Source organism: Trichoderma aggressivum, assembly GCF_033847375.1.
Source record: "Trichoderma aggressivum f. europaeum strain CBS 100526 chromosome Unknown scaffold_001, whole genome shotgun sequence".
Taxonomy (NCBI): domain Eukaryota; kingdom Fungi; phylum Ascomycota; class Sordariomycetes; order Hypocreales; family Hypocreaceae; genus Trichoderma; species Trichoderma aggressivum.
The window spans coordinates 1377272-1395953 of record NW_026946367.1 but is presented as its reverse complement, the minus strand read 5'-3'; the positions used below and the strand labels follow the sequence as shown (position 1 = coordinate 1395953).

Sequence of the window (18682 nt, the reverse complement as noted above, 5' to 3'; positions counted from 1 at the left end):
CCCCCCCCCCCCCCCCCCCCCCCCCCCCCCCCCCCCCCCCCCCCCCCCCCCCCCCCCCCCCCCCCCCGGGGGTGTGTACGAGTAAGTGAGGAATCGTTTATGCCAGCAATGATAGCCGAGATGGCGAGTGATGAGCCTGGTAGGGCTGGTGAGGAGGACATTTGCCGAGATGTTAATGTCTTGCTTGGATGTGGTTGAATGGAGATTTGATATGTGAACCCTGACCTTTGAACATGACGTTGGTGGGATCGGCTTGGTTGGATGAATGATTTACATGTTATCTCAGTGTTTTGTTTTATTCTCCGCTATACCTTGTAGATGGAAAACTGTCGTGATGGACAATAAAATTGAGAATTGGGAGTATGATGATACAACATGGCTCTCAACAAGAGGTGTCGTTTATGACTTGTGATGAGTGTACAGCTATGTATCTCGGATACGAGCAAAAACAAAACCCTCAATTACAACTCACTAACCCGATAGACACTGACAAGCGTGCTCTTATCCAAGTTGTAGACCGTGCTTCATGCTAAAGCGATGATCAAACGGTGGCTCTCACGTAGCTCCACGATTAGCCTCTGAGTGACATGTGCCATTCCAATCGGCCCCTGTCCCGTGCATGAAAGACGGAGACACGGAAATGTCAGAATTCATCACGGTGGTGTGCTTCCCGCCTGACAAGACTAGCAGCAGAACTGATACAAATTGCGACCGTGGCACGTTCTGGAGAAGAACCTGTGATGATTGCATTGCCTCAGCGACCGGAGCATAGACCAGGGGTTCTCATCTTGATTTGACTATGCAACGCGCAAATCGTTCGTCATCTGGAGCCGTACCAATACGCACTCTAATCTTGGGGAAGCATGAATTATAATTCCGGAGAAGGGTCTGTGCTACCCAAAACGGGGAATTACAGTTATTCTAGGGTGTTTCACGTTGCTGTGGTGTATCGTAAGGTGCATTTATAGAAGCTGCACGTTGTTCGCACGTGTAAATTGAGATTTGGAGCATGGCTCATTGCAAAGGTGTGGTGTCGCGGAGCCTTGGAGTAGGTGCTTTTTGTGCCTTGTTTGGAGGATGAGGATGCTGGAGCCCCCGGGCTGGAGCTGGTGTGACAGATCACATTTTCCGCATTTTGGAGTCCTGGACTCGTGTCTTGCAGACGCGTCGCTTTTGTTGGCTTGAGAAAGAACCGCGACGAACAGGGGAGAAATTGAGCCAAAGCAAGGAAAACGCCCGTCATCGGTCTTAGCGAGGGAGCTGAAAGAGGGATCTTGGCGCCACGATGGCCATTGGGAATTTGAAGCTGTGAGAATTTTATTTTTTGCCGATACAGAAGATTCAACTGACACTGGCTGGATGGATGGAGGCGTGTTCTGCAATCTGGAGCCGGAGTCACATCTAATGGAGACATTTGCTCTTGTCACGATGCTATCGCAAGTAAAAGCAGGGCTCACATCACCATGAAGATCCATACCAAGCTGGTCTTAGCATCCCATCCATATCAGAAATTATGTCGACACCCTTGGAAGCGTTTTACTGCATCCAGATGTCGTACAGGCCAAGCAAGCAACGGACGCATGTGCTAATGCGGTCAATTGCCGGAGGCCTTGCAGATGGTGCCTGCATGACTCGAATCCCTCTCGTCGGAATCACATCACATCACAGACACGAGCTTTGCATGTTTCACTCGAAAATGGACAACAATGGCTCTGGCGATGGAGACGAAAACTCGACGTCCCTTGCCCCAGCTAGAGTCCCGCGTGGTTGGTCGGCCATGCGAAAAAGACGCCATCGGGGAGCTGAATAGCAGATCCAACCAATCTTTTCTCATGTTGCATCTGCCAACTCGCCGATACTTGCGATAGCTAATATAGACTCAACCGTTATGAGGGCGCCCTTTGACGCTAAAGAAAATGTCCAGGAGGCTAAAAAGGGAACTTGGACCTCTTCAGCATAGTCCCGGGATGCTCCCCTGATTCTTTGGTGCCATTCTCGGGGAATCGGGCATGGCGAGGACAGGCTCTGAAATTGGCCCCTCGCGGCTTGGACGGAAGGGGAGTTGGGCGATTGAACGGGTGAAGGAAGACATTGGTTGAGGGATCTTGGTGAGGGGGATGGTGGATGACCTCTTTATGCTATCAAATGTGAAGGATAAAAGAGGTGGGTGGTGGAATGCTGATGCGATATGTCTTGCTCCGAAGCCAATAACGACGCATTAGATTGCTAATGTTGTTCATCTGCATGGACGTTTGATCTCGGGCAATAAGAACCGAAGGGAAGCGAAGACAACGTCGTGTTAGAGAGATGGTGCCGTGAGTAAGGAGTGGCCCGTGTGCATATTAACGGATAGCCTCGTGTGGAGGACCGACGCGACGGGTAACGGCGTTTGGACGTTGCCCAGCAGGTATCCGTACGAGTACATGCAGCTTGGACGTGCTGTACTTTGCATCGACCAAGAGAATTGAGTTTTGAGGTGCTGGGCTACGATGCGCGTCAGGTAGCGAGGTCGCTGCCCGTGCTGTAGTTGCAACGTCGAGCGCTAATTGGAGGCTCGCTGAGCGCTGCAAAATACAACTGCAGCGGGGTCGCGCGTGTTGTATGTACCGGGACGTGCTGTAGTCGGGTATTTCCACCTGCGCCCAAGCTGCGTCCTGTCTCCCTGCAGCACGCATCAGCTGGATCAATTGGATGTACCCGGTGTCCCTCTGCAGCCGTGTTCGCAGGTTCCCGTACAATGACTGCAGTGGCTGGCGACACAGGGGCCCCTTGCACCTGCTGCAGCGCTAGAGCGCCAAAGCCCTAGCGCGAGGTGGCGCCACAGCCAGGGCGGCGCCCAGGGACCAATCGCCGCGCTAGGCCGGACCTGCCCAGCCCAATCCAAGCTGCCGGCTGAAGAGGCAGCTGTCCGCTTACAGGTACCTTGGTTGATGTCGGGTGCATGTTCCTTTTCGTACCACTTGCGAGTTGCCATCGCTCGACCAACCAGTTTTAGTGCAGTGCAGCGTTTTTGTTGTTGCCGGTGCGAGCAGCAAAACCTCCAGGATTGATTGGGCTGGTTGCTAAATTACGGCAATCACCTTGGAAGGGCCCTTGGATCACACCCGAGGCCAATTTCGAATCCAATCTGCATGTACGAGTACAAGTACCTACCAATCTACTAATGTACTCGTATGCAGTTCTTGGGATGTGATGCGCTCCATACAAGTACATGTATGAGTTACTCGTACATGCATATGGACCGCAGCGTGTGCTTCGGACTGGACGCAGCCACTTCGTGCACATTAGTAGTCAAATCTCACCTACCTGTGCCTATCGATGGTTTCCCCCATGCCCTGGGCGAGACGAGACATTCTGTCTCTCGCAAAGTCCTCCATTGCAAAACCTCCACACTCTCCTTCACCCGCTCTGGAATCGCATTCCATTCATTTCGTCGTTTCCCCCATCTCTTTCGTTGTACTCGCATACGGAGTACTTGTACGAATATGCGACGTCAGCACCGCTAGAACTGGCCCTTGTCTTCATCGATCTCTCGCTGCGTCCCCCCGAAGGCCTTCCCTGCAATCGCCCTTGTCCGCGCGCCCATTCCCGTGACTTTTGCATCCAGGCTCTTTTGCGCAAATCGCCCTTCAACTAGACGCTGGTACCCACGATCGCATTTCCATAAGCCATAGCTGCTTACATCGTCTTTCTTTCTTCCGAAGCCAGAGCTCATCTGGGAGTTTTGTCGTCACCGAGTTTGTTGTAGCTTCGAGTGTCTGGCCTGCGGTTCTCGACTTTGACCGTTGCCCACCCCCCGGCGGTACTTTATCGGCAGGTCCATCAGTCATCAAATCTTATTAGTTTTCCCCAAAGGGAAAAAAAGGAAAATCCACCGCTTCTTCTGTTGGCCACCGACGACAAGAAACCCTCGCCCCGAGTCACCCTGTTTTTTTCTTTTTTTCGTTGTTTTTGCGCTCTGTTTTCTTCTTCTTCTTGAGGCGGATCTCGTTCATCGTAGGTCGGGATATCTCTGGCTGGGATTTGAGACCCAGTTGCTCCGCTTCGCCTTTGTTCGCTACACACCACGCAAAGACTTCTCCGGACATTCTTGTGCGAGAGAGCGGTATGAAACCCCCCCTCCATCGTGGATGCCTCTCAGCCCCCTATCCTCAGCGACATACACAAACCGCTGCCAAATCGACAGCCCGAGGATAGGCTGGCCACTCGCTGCAGGCTGCAATGCTAACATGATCATATTTACCAGGTACCGCTGTTTCGCCTGTGTTATTGAGTAATTTACTCCCCCCCGTCGGCCGGGCTGTTCGTCTCCATTCTTGCGGCCTGTCTGCACCCGATAGCGCTGCATTACCTACTCGTACCTCTGCTATTCGACATCTGGCCCAACGCATCTGCCGTTCATGGACGGCCGAAGCCTCTGAGGGCACAAAGCACTACGCACAAGCCATCACGCACAGCCGGCCAGCATAATCCTTATACCCACTGGCCACTGCGCTTCTTATACCACACCGGAAAGGCAGTATGGCGACCGCTCTTCCGCGCCCTCGCCCCTCGATGGGGCCCTCAGACACCTCTCTTCCCACTCTTTCCGTCCCCAAGAGTCGGAAAAGCATAGCCTCCATCCCCAGCCCAAAGACACCAAATGCGCCCCGAAGCGGTTTACGAGCACCCTCCTCAGCATCTACCGTTTCCTCCAACGGCGCAGTCCCTCCGATGCCAAAGGCCGGCCAGCAGCTTCGAAAAGCTGTCAGCATCAATTCATTTCCGAAACCTCCCAAGGGCGACAATCGGTTCGGCAGCATGCCATCCAGCCCTCTGGCAGGAGGCGACAAAGCTCGCTCTGCGCGAAAACCAAAGTCCGCTAGAGACTCCGTAGCCAGTAGCAACACTCCAACGCCCACGCCGAGTCTGTTAAATGGCAGTGCTGAAGGTAAATTCATAAGCAGCGTCCGCATGTCTGATGGTGTCATCAGTGTCTCGTCCCCCCCTCAAAGTCGAAGTTCCTCTGCTCAGGGCTCCTATTCCACTTCAGCAACGACATACGAAGACTCCGCCGACGCGTCCGGCAGCGCCTCTGAAAAACGAGCCTCGACTGGCGAAATAAAGGGCAATGTTCTCGTCAGCGTCCGAGTGCGACCAGATGCAACAAACGACAACCACGCTGACGGAGAATGGATGGTCGACGGTCGACGGTCTCTGATCGGATACAAAGGAAAAGAAGGAGGCGATTATTACTATGGTATGCGTCCCAAGCCCGCCATCTTCAACACGAGAAACGTGCTGACTTAGTTCTTTTAGACAATGTCTTTACGACTCACGATAACAACGCCCGCGTCTACGACCACATGGCCAAGCGCCTGGTCCGCAGAGTAATGGAAGGCTACCATGGTACAGTGTTTGCCTATGGCCAGACGGGAACCGGCAAGACCTTCTCCATGCAAGGAACGGCATCTTCACCTGGTGTCATCCCTTTGGCGATTACGGACATCTTTTCTTACATTCGCGAAACACCTTCCCGTGAGTTCTTGCTGAGAGTGAGCTATCTTGAAATTTATAACGAAAAAATCCACGACCTGTTGAGCATGGCCTCTGCCGGTGGCGCTGCGGCTCCTCAAGAGGAAATCAAGCTGCGAGAGGACAGCAAGCGAGGCGTCTATGCCACCCCGCTGAAGGAGGAAATTGTCCAGAGTCCCACGCAGCTGCTTCGAGTCATTGCTCGAGGCGACCAAGCCCGCCGAACAGCCAGCACACAATTCAACGCCCGAAGTTCTCGAAGTCACGCCGTCGTCCAAATCATCGTCGAAAGCCGAGAGCGAATGCCAGCCAGTGCTGGCGCCGGTGCCGGCGACAAGCGGTCAGCCATTGTGCCCGGAGGTGTTAGAGTCTCTACTTTGAGCTTGATCGATCTTGCTGGTTCGGAAAAAGCCGCAGAATCCAAGGAGCGAAGACAGGAGGGTGCGCACATCAACAAAAGTCTGCTCACTCTCGGAACGGTCATTGCAAAGCTTTCCGAATGGAAGGATAAAGGTGGCGACAAAGATGGCAAGCATCTGCCTTACCGAGACAGCAAACTGACGCGTCTGCTTCAGGGGGCCCTCTCTGGTAACTCCCTCGTCAGTATTCTTTGCACGGCCGCGCTTGGAGTGACTGGAACCGCGGCAACTTCTGCCAACCACACCATCGAAACTCTGAATACCCTCAAGTTCGCGTCGCGCGCAAAGAACAGCATTGTCAGTCATGCCAAGAGGGCTGAAGAAGCACTGGGCGCCGGAGGAGATGGCGCTGCACGGGTGCTCTTGGAGCGGTATAGGATGGAGATTCAGGAATTAAAACAGCAGCTGGAGACTCAGGCCACCAAGAAGAATGATGACGAGATGAAGGAGCTTGTTGAGCACGACCGTGCTCAGACAGCACAGATTGCCGAACGGCACGAGGAGCAAATCTTGGAAATGCAACTTGCAAGGACGGCGCTGAAAGAACGAATTGATCATCTTAACCGATTGATCCTCAGCTCCAAGTCAGCTGGTGTCAACTCGAATGGCACCATGAGCGCGCTTGCACGATATTCACAGATTTCGCTGGTGCCTGGATCAGCTCGATCGTCAGTTGCCATCTCAATACGGTCGCCCTTGGAGCGGACGGCGTCAGTAGCGTCAAATTCTACCATTGGACGGAGGTCTAGCTATGGGGCCAAACGAATGTCGTCGGGCGGCGAAGCTGAAATCATCGACGCAGAGGAGGATAGCGTCGGGGAAAACGGAGACGGGATGGCCTCCCTGACTGCGCAGAACCGAGCACTACAGGCCGATCTCGCGGACAAGAATCGATACATCTCGACACTTGAGAAACGACTGCTCCAGGCACGCCGAGCCAGCTCTTCTAGGACATCGTCTGGCTTCTCGGTGCCTACCAAGGGCATCATGGTGGGCGAGGACCACAGTGTAGCTGCCTTGCTGAAGGAAAAGGATGCCGAGATTGCCGATCTACGAGCCAGGCTGGACGACAAGGATCGGATGCTGGCTGCCTTGAGAAGCGCAGCTCGCTCACGGGACAATGCCGATGCGATGACAGAGCCTCGGTCGCCCCAGTCGCAAGATGGAATCCGGAGTGCTCACCCATGGAGTCCCACGATAAAGGAATCCAAGAGAAGGACGAAGAGTATTGATGAGATGAACAACATGCTGGAGGAGATGATTCAAGACCGAGTCGACAACGGCCAGATCATTAGAGGTGCTCGAGGGAGTGTACGACTGGCGCCCAGCCACCGGTTGGGATCATTAGGCGAGCCACCCAGCGAGCTCCCGCCGTTGCGGCGCGTACCCACACCCATTGGAGAGCGCAGCACCGCTGTTGAGGCCGCATCGTGAGGGCCCGAGAGCACAAGGGTGAAATGAGCAGGAGAAGGAGCATGGCCGAGGGCCCGGAGTCTTTTAGTTGCAATCCCAGACTGCAATGTGATGAGAGCTATTTGCGGCAATTTTTGGTGGGACAAGGAGTTCAGGCATGGGAGCCACATTTGTTTTTTTCCCCCTATTGTGTTTGTTTGTTTTTTTATGTTATACCCGAGCTTTTGAGTTTGTTTCTTGTTTGCTCTGCAAGAAGGGGGCGAGCACGAGTGGGGTTCATGTTTTGATTCATGATGCAGCATTCCGAGTCGCTTAGAGGGTTTGGTGTGTGGATTGGACGAGATGGTTCGTTGCTGGTGTAAGAATACCCCCTTGTGCGCGATTTGCGTCTTGATGATGTTTCGTGGCGGCAGAAGAAGCTGCGCAGTATGGCAGAGAAGGGAGAGTATCGGGTTCGAAATCCCGCTCCCGTTGTCTTGCCTGGTTAGGGTTTTGCATTTGGGCTATTATATGACTTCAAAATGGGCAAAAGGAGCCTCGGGTGGACAGGCATTGTGGTTTTTCTTTCTCCATCATCTTCGAATGCTTCTCTCTCTTTCTTTTCTTTCTTTTTTTTTGTTTGCTTGCTCTAGCGAAGATTCTAGTTTATGCGAAGCGCAAGCTATGATTCAAAAAGAACAACATCGTTGTATGATGATTTTCTACTCTGAACTTTTAAGCAAGCGTGAAGATGCTCAAGATGCACAAGTAATAGATGGAACGAATATATGTAGATAGTACAGGTGTATAAAAAGACAGTCTATGATGTAATAGCACCAAGATGGTATTAGATGGGATGAGCTGTATGTGTCTACTGGATGTCTAACACTTGTATCCGCCGACCTGCTTATTATTCTAGGTCATTATCCCAGTATCTAATATAACAAAAGAGGAAGAAACGAAGAACAAGATTAGAAGGAGAGATGGAAAGAAAGAGTGGATTAGAACATTCGGAGACGACCGAGTTGAGCACACGAGAAAGGCGGATGCCACAGATTACGAGTAACTACTACAAGGCATTAGGTAGTATTTCACATGTTTACGAGGTATAAGATTCGATGTTCGTATCGACATTGGGTGTGATTTCGATATTTGGCGTAATTTCAATCTCGAGGCGGGCATTCTAATAAGCATGGAGATTGGGATGGGCCGAATGGCGAGCGTCAGATAGATTAAAAAGTGGGAGATGGACATTTATGAGAGGTATGATGGAAGTGCATGTGTGGGCCGGTGGAAGGGACGAGCCGAGGTGCCTATGTTAACCAAGTGTGGGAAGAGGAAAAAAAGATTGATCTTTGTGGCTGTTTTTTTTTTTCTAATGGAGGGAGAGAAAGTTTTTTTCTTCTTCTTTGGATGGTTGGGATGGGGTTGAAGGTGTGGAGGGAGCATGTTAACGAGGAGAAGGCATCAAACACATCTGTATGTTTGCCCTAGGATGGTATAGTTAGCAGTAGGCAGCTTTTGCTCAAAATAGACACCTAGTTGTTGAATTTTTGCTCACTGCAGCATTTCTTATTCATTTCTTACTTGGCTGTGAAGAGAATACACGTAAGTAAATAAGAGACATTCATGAAAGGCAGCCCGACAGCTTTCATTGGATCGCAGCCTCTGTCGTCGTGCAGCGCAGAGTGGATCCGGGCTGCCAATCTGAAACACGCGATGCCGCCTAAATACGCCCAACCCGCAGGCGCCAAAAAGTCTCTCCAGACCAACAGAATCATCGGTTTCAAGTCTGTCTCTTACAGGGCCCCCGGCGAGCTTATGACGCCAAACTCCCCTGGTCACTCGCCGGCAACGACTATCACTATTTCTTTGTTCTTCCTCTTCTTCGCCTTTTGTAACCCCGTCTTTCAGCTGTCTCCTAAGCGCCCGCTAGAATTAAAGAAGAAAGAAAAAAACACAAACTACCTACCTAAAGAACGGATGTCCGGTTCGTGACTGGATTGGGGCCGCATTGTGGACTGTGTGTCTCTGGCTGGAACGCCTCCATTGGTTGGCGTGTGATGTATGTTGACAAGCTGTTGGTGGAAACAATCAAATAAATGGTGAGATGGTGACACGAGCACAATGCATGCGCTCCCGGAGCAGTGGTTTGCCTGTTTACGAGTACCTCTCGCCCGTCTCTACCTACTGTTCTCAATGCATCAGGCCTCTTTTCTTCTTCTTCCGATACCGTCATGGTTTGCCTTTTCTGCTGTCCCGCCAGTCGTTGTTTCGTTCAGGCTGAGCGTCGGACGATTCTCATGATTCGGAAACACTTTTGGGGTGGCTCGCGACGTCCCCCTAGCATTTTCCCAGCCTGCCTCCTTGGGAAGCTCTCTACTGTCGTACCTATTCTATTTCTCTCTTGCGTATCGCATCGACCAGGGTCATCAGAGACATGACATCAAGCCTCCCTCCCTCCCCACAGTTGAACAAAGACCGCCGGGGACCCTGTCGATGCTGGGTCTAGGGACTGCCAAAAGGGCCAGTCAAAGGGACCGCGCTCCCGAGAGAGCTGCAGGTGTTTGACCAGCCGCCGCAGGACAGGCCGGAAGCTGGCCCGTCTCTATTGTGCTATTTCTCTAGTACATATTTGATTTGATTTGATCTGATTTCTGTTTGGTTCTTGTCCCTTGCCTTAGTTCCTTAGGTGGGGAGTACATACATCAATCAGCACTTGACGGCTTATACCTTTCCCACGATCCCCGTCGATGCCTAGGTACTACTATTTGCATTCTCCAGATTGACCTCTCTCTCCCAACTCTCCTTCAGCATCATCCCGCCGGCCAAAAGCCATCGCATTGGCGTTGACGTCAATCTTTGCCTCTTCCCGTCCTCATTCTTTCCCTCCTTCCACCCCCTTTCTGTGCCCTTGTGTTTCTCTCTTCCTCGCTTCTCATTCCGCTTCGGGTGGCACTGGCGGGATCGACGTGGCCCTTGAGCCGTGATAGGAACGAGTTACACACGCATCAGCTGCTCGGCATCCTCAGAGACAGCCTCGGAAGTGCTTTTTGCATATCAGGCCCTTGTTTCCCATCCCATGATGATCGGCGGCGTCTGCTGGGGTCCTCATCTTTTTGCCTAACGCTGTGTGGGGGGAAACTTTATTGGAATACTGCACGCCTCGCCTCCTTGTTATTATAAAGGGTGTGTGAGTGGTTGAGAGCCTGATCTTGGCTGGCCCGTCTCTGCCGCTCTCTTTTTTTCTTATTTACTGTTACTTTCCTCCCTTGCGTCGCCTGATCTTGTCTTTTGGCATATCGAGCCGTCTCTGACTGACGCTGGATACACTCTCCCTTGGTGTTGGCATCTTATTCGAAACCACCGGCACACTCTTCATCCTTTCTCTCATTCTCTCACATATTTTCTTATTATTACTTTCATTTCAAATTCACGTGTTAGTCATTTGTTATATGGTGGATTTCCCTCAACAGGCATCACCATCACCATGGTTCCTCCGCTGGATCTCTCATCTCATACCAAGGTCATGATTGCACCTCCACGGCTCAACCTCCGTCGAAATGCTTCATACAACAACTACGAGAAAGCACCGCTCTCATCGACTTCGGCTCGATTCAACTTTAACCATCTTCTCTTCTCTCCTCCTCCTTCGCCTAGTCTTCCCGCACTGGTACCGCGGCCAAAGAAGTCGCCTGCAAAGGCCTTGATTGCTCGACCAAGTCGAGTGCTGCGATATATGCTTTATTCAATCACGCTATTTATAACCCTATACTTTGCTCGCCTTGCATTCCGAAATAAAGAGTCCATAATAGCAGTATGGCCTCATTTCACAACAGAAGAGTTTGAAATGGTCGGGCAGGACGCGATTCCGGATTTCCCAACGCCCATAGTTGTCAGCCATAGCCATTCCAAGTCCAAGTGGACCATGTCTATCCCGCACCATTACGATTTCCCTCTGACGGTGGAGGAATATGATGGCATGGGAAGCAAATGCCGCGAGGTCTCAGCTCATACGAGGGAGCTCCGTGGTAAAGCTCCATTGTCTGATGAAGACAAGCTTAACTACGACGCCGTGGACGAGTATTTTGTCGACGTGTATGAGGCTGAACTGTATGGACTGCTACCTCCTGTTGCGCATGCACATACCAGCCCAAAATCTGGGCACTTTGTCGGCTTGAACTGGGAGTCCATGGCCGGACTGCCCATCTGTCCATCTTCTGTCACCTATGTACTGGAGAGCTCAGATGCTGGGCTGGGCACTGCCGTCATGGGCATGTGGATGCTCTACGGCCTCGCCAAACAAGATGGCAGGGCATTTTTCATCGACGACTCTCGTTGGGCCTATGGCCGGTATACCGACATCTTCCAGGCACCACCAATCCCCGATTGCCGGCCACCTCCGCGACACCGGATGCTTCCTTGCCCGGCACAGGCAAAGCATCTAGTTGTCACGGGCACGACGCTCAAGGATGTTTTCCCGGCTTTAATGGCCAAATACCACCGCGCCGCCGGAACCAGCAACAATCTACGAGATCTGATGGGACTTGCAAGATCGGGATACGAGGCACTCTTCAAGATCAATACCGATGACCAAGAGTATGCCCACGACCGGGTACAGCAACTGAGGAAGCAGGCGATGGAAGCTGACTCGGCCGTTTCGCATGTCCCCATCATTGGGCTCCACGTTCGGCGCGGTGATTCGCACCCTCTCGAGTACCAATATCGCAACACTTATATCCCATCCGAGGTTTTCCTCAGCAAAGCCCAAGAGCTGATAGGCGCCCACTACAGCTCGTCTGAGAGCCATGAACTGCCCACAAACCAGTCCATCACTATCATCGCCTCCGACGACCCTGCTGTCTACAAGCAGCCCGACTTCTCCGACGCATTGTTTGCGCAGGAGCGCATCCGCTTGGCCTCTAAAGAAGCCGCTCCGCGGGAGGAGGTCGACAAGAACGTGCTCCATCATTTTGAGGATGAAACCTTGCAATGGGAAGGCGGGTTCTTTGCGCCCATGTTTTGGAACCTCGGGTTTGACAGGAAGCACAACGGCCATGCGAATGGAGCGTCGGCGGGGCGGATAGAACCGCCCTCCGAGCAGACGATTCAGTTGCGCAGCTACATGGGCAGGGCGTATATGCTTGATCTGGCCGTTTTGGCGGGAGCAAGTGACAGGATTGTGTGCACTGTCAGTTCGATGGGCTGCAAGATGCTGGCGGTGATGATGGGGTGGGAGGAGGGCATTGAAAAGGGAGGCTGGGTCAACATTGATGGCAACTACCCATGGGGTTGGATGAATTGAATGATTGTCCTCCTTTCTTGGGGGAAACCACCTTGATCTCACATGTAAAAAAAAATAGCCTTTTGGGAGTCTGCCTATGCAGACTTTGGTTGTGGATGTGCATTGCACGGCGTTTGGGGGATATGATTTTGATGAAGCGAGCATGACTGTTTTTTCTTTACACTACTATTCTCTATGTTTCATATTTGTGTTGCTGGACTTGGGACGGCATTCATTTACAAAAGACTTTCTCAGATAAGCTGTGAATTCATCGAATGGCAATAACATACAAAAATGTATCACTTTATGCTTTTGAATCTTGGTCTTGAAGTAAAAGTATAGGCTATAATATGGTCTAAGTGCTAGACAGACGTTGTCATGGCGGCGTTGCTAGTAATTTCTTTGAGGTAACATTTACTGGTTATGAGAAGAGAGAAAGAAAAACCGACGTAGAAGAATAGTTGAGATTTCTCTCTTTTTTGGTATTGTACGGATCTCTTAATGGGCTTTTCATGTAATCTGAATCTCTGTTTTATAGTGCAAGTTGCCACATCTGAATAGCGCGTTGGAAGCCCCACAATTCCCTGCGAGGCTACTGCCCGAGCGTGGCTTCCGCGACAAAGCTTCCGTGAACTTGAATTCCCAACTTGCTACTTCCTCCACTCCCATTTTCTTTTCCGCAATCAACCAGAGCAAACATCTACAATCCCTCCCGACTTTCTTTCTTCTACTCTTTACATCGCCATCGAACCACTCTCCTCCAGACCACGACCATGTCGGCTCCCAGTCCCGGAGGCGATGCCAACGCGGCTCCTGCAACTCCTGCACCACCCCCGAAGCCGCGGCTCAAGCTCAACGTGAGCCGCTCGTCGTCCTTCGTCGGAGACGCTGCAGTGGCACCTGGAGGGGCCTCTTCGTCCACACACGGGCCTCTAATGACGCCCGGCGAAGGTCCGCGCAAGCTGAAGCTAAAGATCAGCTCGTCACAGCCGCCGACGCCGGCAGGAGCCTCAGCGAACAAGGATGTGTTGATGAAGGACGTGGGCAAGGACAAAGAGACCAAGAAGGAGAAAGAAAAAGACAAGGATAAAGGGCTACCGCCAGTGGTGACGACGAAAGCGGGCCGACAAGCGAAACCGAGTCAGAAGCTCATCGAAAGCAAGAAGCGCTCGCTTAGCGACGACGAAGACGAGGCGCCGCTGCGTGGAAGCACGGCTGGTACCGTGGGCAACGGCCCCCCGCCCGCGACAAAACAGAAAATCAAGATCAGGCCCTTGGCCAAGGCAGGTGGAGGAGGTGGCGGAACAAAGGTCAAGGTGGGATCCAAGGCTGGGCTAACTCAATTGGTGCTCAAGCCTCGTGGTCGTCCGCCTGTCCATCCTCCCGGCGATGGCTACGACTCCGAAGCCAGCGATAATGAAGTTGATCCGGCGATCGAAGAGCAGTTTATCCTACGCATGTTGCCCGGCGAGCACGCAGACTACGTGCGCACGTGTATGGAGAACGGCAAGATTGGGCTGCCCAAGGCGGCAGGGGGGGCTGATATTTACATGAGATTTTTCGAAGAGGACTCTCGACGTGGAGTTGTGGCTGTCAAGGGCCAGTGCTTTGCGGCTGTCATGGTCGATTTGCCCACCATCACAGAATCGATGAAGACGTGGGACCGCAAGTCATTGATGAAATCGGCAGACATCTGCCAGATGCTCTACGCATTCCAGGCTGTCAAGAGCGAAGAGGAAGCCAGGCACGTTCCTCTGCCCAGCATAATTGATTCAAACTTCAAGTGGCCACACGGCCTGACACCGCCTATGCACGATTGCGTGAATCGACGATTTGCCAAAACCATCAGCCGCAAGGAAATCGAGGACAAGGAAGCTGAAGTCGAACGACTTCTCACCGAAGACGCCAAGTGCGCCTCCACGAAATGGGAATGGGTCGATGAGCGTGAAAACGGCGTCGATGAAGACGGAGAGGAGGACGCTGAAGGCGAGATGGACGATAGCATGGGCTATTTCGGCCAACAGCACGTCTCCATGGGCATCGAGGAAGAAAACGATTTCGATCTCGAGGCCGATTTGGAAGCAGCCTTTGCCGACGAACTCATGGCCGAAACCCCCGCTACTGCCATGGACACGCAAACTCCCATGGCTGCTCTCGCTGGAACGCCTTCGGCCTCAGCGGGCCTACAGCATAGCATCGAGGCAAGCGAATCTGAGGACGACGACGACGACGATGATGACGACGACGATGACGATGACGACCTTGATGAAGATGCGCGTGCTCAACGCGACGAAGAGCAGGGCGTCAAGGACATCATCAACGATCTCAAGAAGCAGCTCGCCGCTCGTGTGGCCGACTTTGAACGGACACAGAACAAGATCCTCAGGACGCGTCTTGAGAACCAGATCAAGCAGCTCAAGTCGGAGATTGAACTCAAGCAGTCTTCCATCGGCATCGAGGCCGATGATTAAGGACCTTGATCACTTATGGGGAGCTTCGTTTTTCACTCTAATTATATAATAATCCGTCGTCGTCCGGTGAAAAGGAGGAGTCTTTTTACTGAGCTTTTGTTTTTTTGGTATGCTTTTTTTTTTTTGCCATTCGCCCTGGCGTGGAGTTTACGGACTGGTTAAAAGGGCGAGAATGATTATAACGTGCAAGAAACGGCGGCTGGGTATGGCGTTACAATGTGTCTTACTCGTTTTCTTCACTTGATGATTATTTCGATATGGAGGAAGCGATTGGGATTTGGTATAGCCCCCTTTTTTTTTTCTTTTTTCAACGATATTTTTGGAGGCTAGGTGCCAACCAGCGATTCAATAGACATGCTAGTATCAAACTATGATATGAACACAGGATAAAATGACCTCGTGTATGTATCATGAAACTGGAAGTTCTAAATTGAACTACAACAACTGTTTGACAGGGGTTCTTCTTGCTCATCTTGGAAGAACATCAAGACGTGTACATTTCTCACTACATCTCAGCCGTATATGCAACCCCATTCATTCATGACAAGCCCACCCGCTCCTCCAACGCTTTTGCGGTCCGCGCCACATTCCTCACCAGCACCTCCTCCGCCGTCTCAATGACGTCCTTCCACACCAGATTCTGGCAAAACTGCTCGAGGTTCTTGGGACGAGCCTTTGCCTTTTGGCGGCTACTACGGCTGACATGGCGCTTGATCGATCTCTGTATGTGGGCTGCCATTGGTGGATCGCGCTTGGATTGCTGTCTAAGGTAGTTGGCTATGAAGGCGGCATCGCTGAGCTTGGTAGTCTTGTGGTCCCGGTTCCAGCGGCGGGTCGAGCCGATGGCATCGTCAATACGCTGCTTGGCGGGGACCTGGCTCCTTGCTGTTTCTTTGACTCAAGTTGTGAGCATTGAGTATACCTTGGGAAGACAAGATGCCCATGTAGAGCATCGGAGGGGTGATGAATACACTTACTAGATTCCACGAGTGATTTTGCAGCCCTTGATCTCGTTTGAATCTCTCTACCCGGCGTTGTCGATACTGTAGCCTGAGTGCGCCTTATCAAAGCTTCTGCTTCAGCCGCCGTCGGGAGTTTATCCAGCGTGCTCGACATATCCCCAACCATGCCCCTAAGCTCCTCCATTTCCTTCTTCAGTAACTCAATAGAATCTCCCACCTCCTCTTTACATCCTTCCAGCCCATCTTTGCAGTGACCAATGAACTCCGGCCCCTGAATCTCTTCCATACGCCGCTTCACCGCAAGAATCTCCTTACACAGGCTCTGCAGCCTCGCATCGTGGCTTTCTCGGAACGTCTTGTCTTCTTTAGTCGACACCATGAGCTTGTTGAGGCCCTTCTCTAGACGCTCCGTTTGGGCGCTGACGGCGCGGATGTTGAACTCGATGGTCATGCGTGCGAGGGCGTCTGCCTGGGCGAGGAGCTTGGAGCCGTTCCTGGTGGTGAGGGAACCGTTTGTGGGAATGGGCGAGATGGATGAGGACGAGGGTATCAGGGCTGTGGTTATGGCCTTGGTGGTGTCGTTGAATCTGGAGCTGGATCCAGTCGGTAGGACTGTTGCTGGGACGGAACGGCCTCTACTAGTCATGTTGGCTTCGGACTGAGCTGTCTGAGGGGAATCTGCGATGTTTGATGTAAGTAAAGCATATAGTGTAAAGATTATTATGAGGAAGAAAAGATGAGTAGAGGAAGTGATGATGATGATTGTGAAAGGTAATGAGGGCCAGATGCTTCCTTCTCATTGTAAGGATGGACGACTGGGGAAAGCGCTTGTATCCTCCTTCCGCCCAACCACACCGCAGAGCAAATCCCAAAACGGCAATGGTGCAATCTATTGCGGTCAAAACCGTTTCGCTATTAGATAAGACCTTTATAGAAAGGTACTGAGTAGGTATATAACAACCGCGCTCTTCACATCATCGCTTCATCCTCCATACGACATCAATCACATCAACGTCCCAACAACCAACATAATCAGTCGTCTCTGTCATCAGAAAGAAGAAGAAAACCCACACCGTCTATTTCCCCTCTCGCTGCTTCGCAATCCACTCCAGAAACATGTCCACGTCCTTGGCAATCTGCCCCGGAACCGCCATCTTCTGGATCCACGCCGGCAGCACGCCTCTCGCATCCGACACCGTCCCCATCAGCCACTCGACATTGCCTTGCTCGTCCACCTCCCTGAAGCGCTCCACGCTCGTGTACGTGCCTCTCAGGGCGCCGTCGGACCTTGGCTCTTCGCTGCTGAGAGTCTCCGGCACCGCCGCGATCTGAACAACGATGAACTCGCGCCGTCCTCGCACCGCCGCCGTCACCTGCAGAACGGGAAACGCGCGGTTGTTGAGCGGCGCAGGCATCTTGTGCACCGACTCCTCCAGCTTCAGCGTGAGGTTCTCGTACACGTCGCCTCCCAGCGTGATCTCTACGCCCGTGCAATCCCACTGCTTCTTCAGCGTGTGGCTCATCACCGTGGGCGTAAACTTCATCTCGGCGTCTGCGTGGCCCTCCTTGAAACACTGCGCCCATTCCTCCCAGTCTGCGGTGCCGGCCTTCTTCGCTCCTTCGTGAACACTTCGTCTCAGACTCCAGGTTTCGGGCTTGAATTTCGAGCCGTTGCTCGCCTGGGGGAGGTCCTGGTCTTTGGCTATCGTTTTCAGCTCTTCAGCTGAGACAACCCGCTCAAACATGTGCACTGGCGCGGCTGAGTGGTGAAACGCCCTGCATCCCTTGGCCTTCCAAGGTCCATCTCCAGTTCCTTGGTTGGATCTGCCCGACGAGGCCGATGATGACGAGGACGGCGGTTGCGGTGGTACGGTGCCGACAAAAGGAACTGCCTCGTTCAATATTGATCGGAGTAAAGGAGTGAGATCCTGTGCTGACGCGTTCTCTGAGGGCAACTGTGACGGACGGATGCCCCAGAGTCGAACATAGGGGCCGTGCTGATAAGCCATGTTGCAAATCTTGTGAACAAACACTAACTCAAGATAAAAAGTGAATGTGAGCTTCTATAAAAGAGGCCAAAAAGATGGGAATAGCTTTATGACGCCACGATGAGCAGAGAGTATGGTCTATGATGAGGAGACTGAACAGAAAGGAACGCAAGTTTACGGGCTGGGAAAGGCTTTAAAGGGCGACCCGAACGGACGGCAAGCTCTAGCTCCCAGGGGCTGCTTCTCTCCATAATAAAGGATCCTGCCGTGGTGTGATTGAAGAGAACTTAAAAAAGCGTCGAGGTGAGCCCATGCGCGAACCTAGGGGGGGCTTTTTTTTTTATTAGCGAGCGGTCGCTATTTACTATTTCTGTCAATGTGCCTTGCCGAGATCTGGATGCTGAGCCCCCGTGGCCTGGACCGGATATGGCGGCTTTGCCGGGCGGGTTTACGTCTCACCTTCGGCCCCAAGACCGATTTGGAGGGAGAGATCGGGGTGTCAGTTCGAACAGTCTTTCCGATTCGGGGCAACTTTGTTTTATACAAAAGAGTGCATGTGATGTTGTCAAAAGGACCTTTTTTGCTATTTGTAGGTGAGAAAGCTTCTATTCGTCTTTCCTTTTTCCGTCTAGCTCTATTCAAAGCTCTACTG

General features: G+C 52.3%; 5 protein-coding genes across 5 annotated transcripts; 3 read left to right on the top strand and 2 right to left on the bottom strand.

The window, feature by feature from the left end:
• Positions 1 to 4521: 4521 nt before the first annotated feature.
• Positions 4522 to 7367, top strand: Triagg1_380 (uncharacterized protein; the record flags this gene model as incomplete). The annotated part of the gene is made up of 2 exons (XM_062898798.1): positions 4522 to 5239; positions 5299 to 7367. 2 exons carry the CDS (start codon positions 4522 to 4524, stop codon positions 7365 to 7367), a joined length of 2787 nt encoding a protein of 928 aa, XP_062760730.1.
• Positions 7368 to 10815: 3448 nt separating this feature from the next.
• Triagg1_378 (uncharacterized protein) lies at positions 10816 to 12630 on the top strand (the record flags this gene model as incomplete). The annotated part of the gene is made up of 1 exon (XM_062898786.1): positions 10816 to 12630. The coding sequence occupies one exon, from the start codon at positions 10816 to 10818 to the stop codon at positions 12628 to 12630; it is 1815 nt and encodes a 604-aa protein (XP_062760728.1).
• A 752-nt stretch (positions 12631 to 13382) lies between these two features.
• Positions 13383 to 15080, top strand: Triagg1_377 (uncharacterized protein; the record flags this gene model as incomplete). Its single annotated transcript, XM_062898775.1, has 1 exon — positions 13383 to 15080. The coding sequence occupies one exon, from the start codon at positions 13383 to 13385 to the stop codon at positions 15078 to 15080; it is 1698 nt and encodes a 565-aa protein (XP_062760727.1).
• A 538-nt stretch (positions 15081 to 15618) lies between these two features.
• Triagg1_376 (uncharacterized protein) lies at positions 15619 to 16688 on the bottom strand (the record flags this gene model as incomplete). Its single annotated transcript, XM_062898764.1, has 2 exons — positions 15619 to 15971; positions 16058 to 16688. 2 exons carry the CDS (start codon positions 16686 to 16688, stop codon positions 15619 to 15621), a joined length of 984 nt encoding a protein of 327 aa, XP_062760726.1.
• Positions 16689 to 17118: 430 nt separating this feature from the next.
• Triagg1_375 (uncharacterized protein) lies at positions 17119 to 18051 on the bottom strand (the record flags this gene model as incomplete). The annotated part of the gene is made up of 1 exon (XM_062898753.1): positions 17119 to 18051. The coding sequence occupies one exon, from the start codon at positions 18049 to 18051 to the stop codon at positions 17119 to 17121; it is 933 nt and encodes a 310-aa protein (XP_062760725.1).
• Positions 18052 to 18682: the final 631 nt, after the last annotated feature.